General features: G+C 38.0%; 1 protein-coding gene across 1 annotated transcript in view; it reads left to right on the forward strand.

Moving 5' to 3' along the window:
• Window positions 1–2038: 2038 nt before the first annotated feature.
• The window catches only part of LOC106514851 (protein transport protein Sec24D), a gene marked incomplete at its 5' end in the record, with an annotated part of 12480 nt that continues 7753 nt past the window's right edge, over window positions 2039–6765 (forward strand). The window contains 6 exon segments of the mRNA XM_014004357.1: window positions 2039–2160; window positions 2317–2428; window positions 2585–2712; window positions 3285–3423; window positions 3534–3649; window positions 4565–4689. Coding sequence (XP_013859811.1) covers window positions 2039–2160; window positions 2317–2428; window positions 2585–2712; window positions 3285–3423; window positions 3534–3649; window positions 4565–4689 — 742 coding nt within the window.

The following is a 6765-nucleotide window of genomic DNA, read 5'->3' on the forward strand; positions in this document are numbered from 1 at the left end:
AAGTACAGGTAATTGTGTGAAATTGTATGAAGTAAAAGTAAAAAGTAGGCTGAAAAATAATTACTCTAAGTAAAACTCAAGTAAAATACAGATACCCGAAAATTCTACTTAAGTACAGTAACAAAGTATTTGTACTTAGTTACTTTACAACTCTGCAGCCTTTGTTACAGCTTGGAGCTTCTTATGTCTTGATTGTGCAGCTCCAGGTCCCATGCAGAGCCCCCCACCTCCAACAAGCTCCGTGGCCCAGCAGTCTTTTCAGACACCACCTCCAGTCATGGGTCARCAGCTGATGTCACCGAGCTCCCAGTCGCCTAACGTGGCATCTCCACCGCAGTCACCTCCTGCAAGCATGTCGCTGGGAGGCCCACCGATGATGGGACAGTCGATGGGGGGACCACCGATGATGGGACAGTCGATGGGGGGACCACAGATGATGGGACAGTCGATGGGAAGCCCACAAATGGGAGGTCCTCCAATGGCAGGGCAGTCGATGGCGGGCCCACCAATGGCAGGCATGGGCGGGGCCTTTCCTGGGTCACCACCTCCAGGTCCTGGAGGTTTCCCACAGCCTGGTTCTGGATTCACAGGTCCTCCAGGGTATCCACAGCAAGCAGGTAAGAYGAGGGCGTCGGCCAAAAGGTATCAGTTAAATGAACATTGCTTTGAAATATTTAGGACAAATGAAGTGCAACTAGAGAAATTGCATTTCCTGCGAAAATGCTAGTGTGAATGCCTGTTGCTGAAAACTGCTGAAGAAGCTGAAATTGAGCTGAACATGTTTAATAGGGAAAGTAAAAGAGTAAGTTGCACTTGAAAAGCTGAAAAAAGCTAAAAAAATGCAGAAAACAGTAAAAAGGAGCAAAAATATAGCTGAAATAGCATAAAAAAGCTAAAAGCTAAAGGCTAAAATAGCTGAACATAGCAGAAAGCAACAGTAAGAAGCATAAATAACTCTAATTAGCAGAAAGAAGCACAAAAAAGTAAAAGAAGCAGAAGAATAGTGGAAGGAAGAAGAATTTTAGCTGAAATATCTGGAAAAAAGCTAAAACTAGCAAAAAGATAGCAAAATTTTTCACAAAGACTTTAAAAGGAGCAAAACCAGAATATAATGTGTGAGGTTCTGGAAAGATTTAGAAAAATTATGAAGAAATTTAAGGATGTTGAATAAAGCTCTATTTATTTCCAATGGGAAAAAAGCAGCTGAAATAGCTTTGGCTACAATTGTTGAATTTTCTTAAGTCTTCAATATGTGATAGAGCTTGCTCTCAGCTACCAGTATATAAATTTTCATGTCAAAATCTCAAACAATAGCTGAGTAAAAGGCCTTTAAAACTAGCTTTGGCAGCCATCTTGGATTTCTGTTTTGGCTGCTATTTATGATAGAGCTAAGTCTCAGGTACCCATATATTGATTATTAAAACATATCAAAAATTGGACAAAATCAATTAATTTGAACTAACTTTAGCTGATAACAGATAAACTTTAGCTAAAATTGCAGAAAATAGCTAAATATTACAGAAAGCAACTGTAAGAAGCGTTAATAGCACAAAAAAGTCTAACAGCAGAGAAAGCAGAAGAATAGCAGAAAGAAGTAAAATTTTAGCTAATATAGCAGTAAAAAGCTAAAGTTAGCACAAAAATAAGCTAAAGGTAGCAGACTTAAGTTGAAAGTAGCACCCAGATGGTGAAATGGTTGTAAAGAATTCAAAATTAGCAGAAAAAAACAAAACAAACAAAACTACTAAAAAGTGATCATTTGAAATAAAGTAGGCAAAACAGCCGAAGTTTAAGTTAATTAAGTTTAATTAAGTACCCGTTTAGCTAACATGTCAAGTACTTTATTAACCACAGGATTAGCGCTTAGTGACAGAATCAGCTGGTTCATAATTAACATGTAGATAAAAGTTGTAAACAAGACAAGAGTTCAAAACAAAAACTTTGTGTTGTGTTGTCACAAACTTTGGTAAACGATGTTTGTTTGTTTGTTTTTCCCTTTTTTATTTTAAATAAATATTCCTGTGTGTTTAATGTACAGGTCAGTTTGGAGGACCCATRTCTGGGCCACAGCCAGGCATTCCAGGGGGCTTCCCTGGAGCACCAGGTGGACTAGCTGGACCTCCTCAGAAGAAACTGGACCTGGATTCTATCCCAGGCATTGTGAGTACAAATTTAACTGGATACTTGTACTAATGTYGCATAGTTTATCCCACATTTCTGTTGTAATGAAGAGTTCAGTTGGTTTGCTTGCGAATTGATTGCTTTTTTTTAAAACCCAGCGGTTCTAAATAACAAACATTTATACATTTATTTTAGACCCAAGTGATAGAGGACGACAAAGCAAAGTTTGGGGGACAAATCTTCAGCACAAACGTCAGAGGGCAGGTCCCGCCTCTCGTCACCACCGACTTCACAGCTCAGGATCAAGGTCAACAAAATAAAACAGTTTCTGAGAGCACAAACTGCTTGGAAACACTTTTTAAAAAATATCTCAACCTCTACGTAAACAGTTCTGTTTATTGCTTTGGAAGTGCGAGCGTGCTGACAGCCGTAACGTGTTCAACTTGTTTCTGTTGAACTCCAGGGAACGCCAGTCCAAGATTCATCCGCTGCACCACCTACTCACTGCCCTGCACCGCCGATCTGGCCAAACAGTGCCAAGTCCCTCTGGCTGCCATCATCAAACCRTTTGCCAGTTTGCCAAAAAATGAAGTAGGTCACAGTTTTCTGTTTAACACAAACGTTAGAAATAATGTAAAATAAACTAGCTGCTTATAGTTTTTGAATAACGTATTCCTGCTGCTCAAATATTTACCCCACATTTTAATTAGCTCATTAAATTTAATAGATCATGGTTAGTTCTCCTTTGTTGAGCAAGAGTTCATTTGTCTTGTGAGTCACCTCCTTTTTGGTTCACGTGTTGTTCAACAATCTGGAGATACTTTCCCCGTGTCAGGCACCAACTCCTTTTTAGGAAATCCAGGGCTTTTATTTATTTATTTAATTTTATTTATTTTTTTCTATTTGACTTTAAGACTGATTAGTTAATCTCAGATCAGCTGGAACAGCTGAAGAAGAAAGATGAGTTATCCTGAAGGGATCAAAGTGGTACCAGCATGATGAATAACCACACTTAGTTTAGGCTTTAAGTTGATGCTGGATTTGGACCATAATAGTCAGTGATTTATTACATTTTATGTAACGTTTATATTAAATTTCCAACATATTGTGCGGCTCTAGTATTTATTACAAGGACTTATTTCGGGCTCCTGTTTTCTGTTCAGACTCCTCTGTATATTGTAAATCATGGAGACACGGGCCCGGTCCGCTGCAACCGCTGTAAGGCCTACATGTGTCCTTACATGCAGTTCATCGACGGCGGCCGTCGTTTCCAGTGCGGTTTCTGCAACTGCGTCAATGAAGGTAAAAATAAATAAATAAATAAATAAATAAATTCTATGATTCTGAAAATATCATATTGTCTGATTTAAAAACCCAGCGAATGCGATTAAAATCTTTTTTTCCTGTTTAAGTGCCCGTCTTTTACTTCCAACACCTTGACCACATGGGTCGGAGGGTGGATTTCTACGAGAGGCCTGAGCTGTCGCTKGGATCTTATGAGTTTGTTGCAACTCTTGATTATTGCAAGGTATTACTCAACACACGGAATACAGAACAATTAGAGTGACCTAATTAATGAGGAGAAAAATGTTAATTTAGCACTGATTTCCTGCTTGTTTTCTAAATTGTGATCCAGATGAATTAATTTCTGAAGTCAGATTGGTCATGCGAAGCCCTGCAAAGAATTTTCTCATGCCTTTTTTTTTTTTTGCGAATGTTCAAGCTAAGTTTATTAAGAGCAATATAATTTATGGATTTTGTAACATAAGTACAAATGTAAAATCAGTTCCATTTAAAAATAAATAAACATTGTAGGGTACAGTAAGTGATGTATTCCCTGTGCCCACGTTCCTCCTGGAGCACAGCGTTTCCGCCCTCTAACAGTACTGTGTGGTGTGTAGTTGCTGTTTGGTGCTTGTGTTTTTGGGTTGGTTGGTTCTTACTCTTATGATGCCACACCAAACGAGCTATAAAGTTTTGTTTTTGGACCGCATCCAGTACTCATGATTTTTCACKATCTGCAGAAACTCTAAAACTGTAACCTCCGCAAAAAATTTGGGGTTCACTGTACACATTTTCAATGTATGTAAAAAAATAAATAAATGAAAAATTAATATATAGTGCAACAGTATCAACTTTAGGGACTAGTTGGAAAACAATCTTGTATTTTCCCCACTATAAGCTGATTATGTCARAGTTTGTTTAAAATATGTTTGGCTGTTGTGTCAGTGATGCAGCACTTTAGATGTGCCATAAAAACTGTTTTCTGTATTATGCTGCATTTTAATCTGGACTTGAACCTTTTTTTATTTTAAAAAATTGGTATAAGAAGGATAAAATGTTTGAGTTCCACAAATACTTCTCTACTTTATTTTGAATTATTTTGTTTATTGGTAATCACTAAAACAACAGCTTTTTTCCCCCTTTCTTTCTCCCCACACAGAACAACAAGCCTCCCAACCCTCCTGCCTTTATCTTTATGATCGACGTGTCCTATAACAACATCAAAAGCGGTCTGGTCAAGCTGATCTGCGATGAGCTCAAAACTCTGCTGGAGARGCTGCCCAGGTATGCAGAATGATTCAGAAGCTATAAAAGGCATGAACTGTGTGTTTGAGGGATCCGCTCATCCTGGCTCTTCCTCTGGTATGTTCTCAACAGAGCTGAGGTTCTCACATACACCGTACCACCTGTCCTGTTGAGGAAAGAAAGACTTTAAACATGGATTTACTGCATGTCTATTACACAACAGCTTCTAACTTGTCAAAACTAGGCTGTGTAAAAGCTCATGCTGCAGTTTTTAATGCAACACGAAGAAGAATGTTTGGCTTAMTTCACCTGGTTACTCCTTAAATAACTTGGATACTCTTATCAACTGTTGGTGCCTTTGAAGCGAAACCATTGATTTATACCTCGAAACATTGAACAGTTTGTTTAATTCTGCCAAAATGAGTTCAAWTTGTTCAAGATGGTCTAGTTCACAAAGTTGTATGGAGACATTTTTATCTTGTATTCCTTCATTACTTTTGCACTTTAAACCAGTATTTTTGAGTCAGTTATTGCCTATGTGTACTGTAGGTGATGCTTTTGGAAAAAAGCCTTTCTGGTTCTAAAGTTTAACTTTCTCTGTTTTTAAAAGTAGCTGTTTTCAGTCACATTGGTCTGTTTTGAAAGATTTAAGACCAGAAATGTACAAAGTGCATTTGGCAGTGTCAGTCAAGAATGTGTTTCCTCAGTGTTCTGGTAAATATCTGAGGATTTTGTTGGGTTTAAACGTGCTTYTTGTGTATCTGCAGACACACGGAGCAGTGACTGAACTCACTGAGACACAGTTTCATTCCTTCATAGATGAGTCCTGACTTAGAACCTTTCACACCAATATATACTTTTGTATGAAGTCAAAAATGAACAAACAAGTCAGATCCTGGATGGTGATGGGATCTTAGAGCGGTGTTTGTTTGACTTGGATCGTCCCCTCAGTAAATGAAATGCTGCTTGAAAGTGACGCCTGACCGAAAGATAAACCAAGCTCTTRTTTCATGTCTGTTTTCTTCAAGATGACCTCTGGTTTTAGGCTCAAAATCAAAAGTTTTCTCATGCTAAGTTAGCAAGCCTCGTCTCAGATGATATTTGGAAGAAATACACCACACTCACTTTACTTTGTAACTTAGTTTTACTATATATATGGATGCTAAAGTGGGTAAATAAAGGTATTTATTAAAAGGGACATTTCATACAAAATCCACTTTTTTAGCCAATAAATACATTTTSTTGTGTACGTGGAATCTTTAAGTGTGCAGAAAATTAAAATTTAGTATCCCCTGGTGCTGCATAGATATCTTTGTATTCTTTTAGGGAACTTCAGAATAAGGTCCGGATTTACCAACTACAGTTTTGTTGTCTTCRTTCTCCTCTGGCTCTGGATCAGACTCTGGCTCCAACATGTAGGACTAGATGGACAAGTCTTCCCTTGCTGACATCTTTTAATTCATTTGTAAATAAAAAAAGTTTCTGCGCAGCTATATAGTCTTAAACTCTTGTATCAATCTTGAATGAACTGGTCTGGAAGCTTATGGGGGTTGGGGGTATTGAGTGCCTAATTTGCCTTTAAAGAGACAGCCTTAAAACAAGTTGATCAGAGACACACCCCAATGAAGGGGTGGGGCTTGCAGTTCCACTTTATATAAAACCCATCTGAATGATTTAAATGTGAAAAAGAAGGATTTAAAAGTGTGATATGTATCCTTTAAGTAAAACAAGATACTTAAGTTTAACATATTCATATTAAGGTCTATCTTGCAGTATGTACCATTATATAATGACTTTAATTATTTAGTTGAAAACCTCTACCAGGTTGTACATGACCTGGGGTCGGATTTATAAAACTGGCGTACGCACAATTTGAGCCCAGAAACTTGYGTACGCCACTTTTCACGCTAAGGTTGTGATTTATAAAATCCAAACTTGACGTGAAAATGTGCGGTGCCTCAGCCAGCTCTGACCCATGCGTACGCTCATTTTGGAGACGGGAAACTGCGACACAGATGGTGAGGTGAGGAATTAGAGCCACACTGTGTAATGATCACTGTCAGATATTTAATTTACCTTCAGAATCAGACTTAGATTTTTATTCAACTTTATCAT

Source organism: Austrofundulus limnaeus, unplaced genomic scaffold (genome assembly GCF_001266775.1).
Source record: "Austrofundulus limnaeus strain Quisiro unplaced genomic scaffold, Austrofundulus_limnaeus-1.0 Scaffold23, whole genome shotgun sequence".
Classification (NCBI taxonomy): domain Eukaryota; kingdom Metazoa; phylum Chordata; class Actinopteri; order Cyprinodontiformes; family Rivulidae; genus Austrofundulus; species Austrofundulus limnaeus.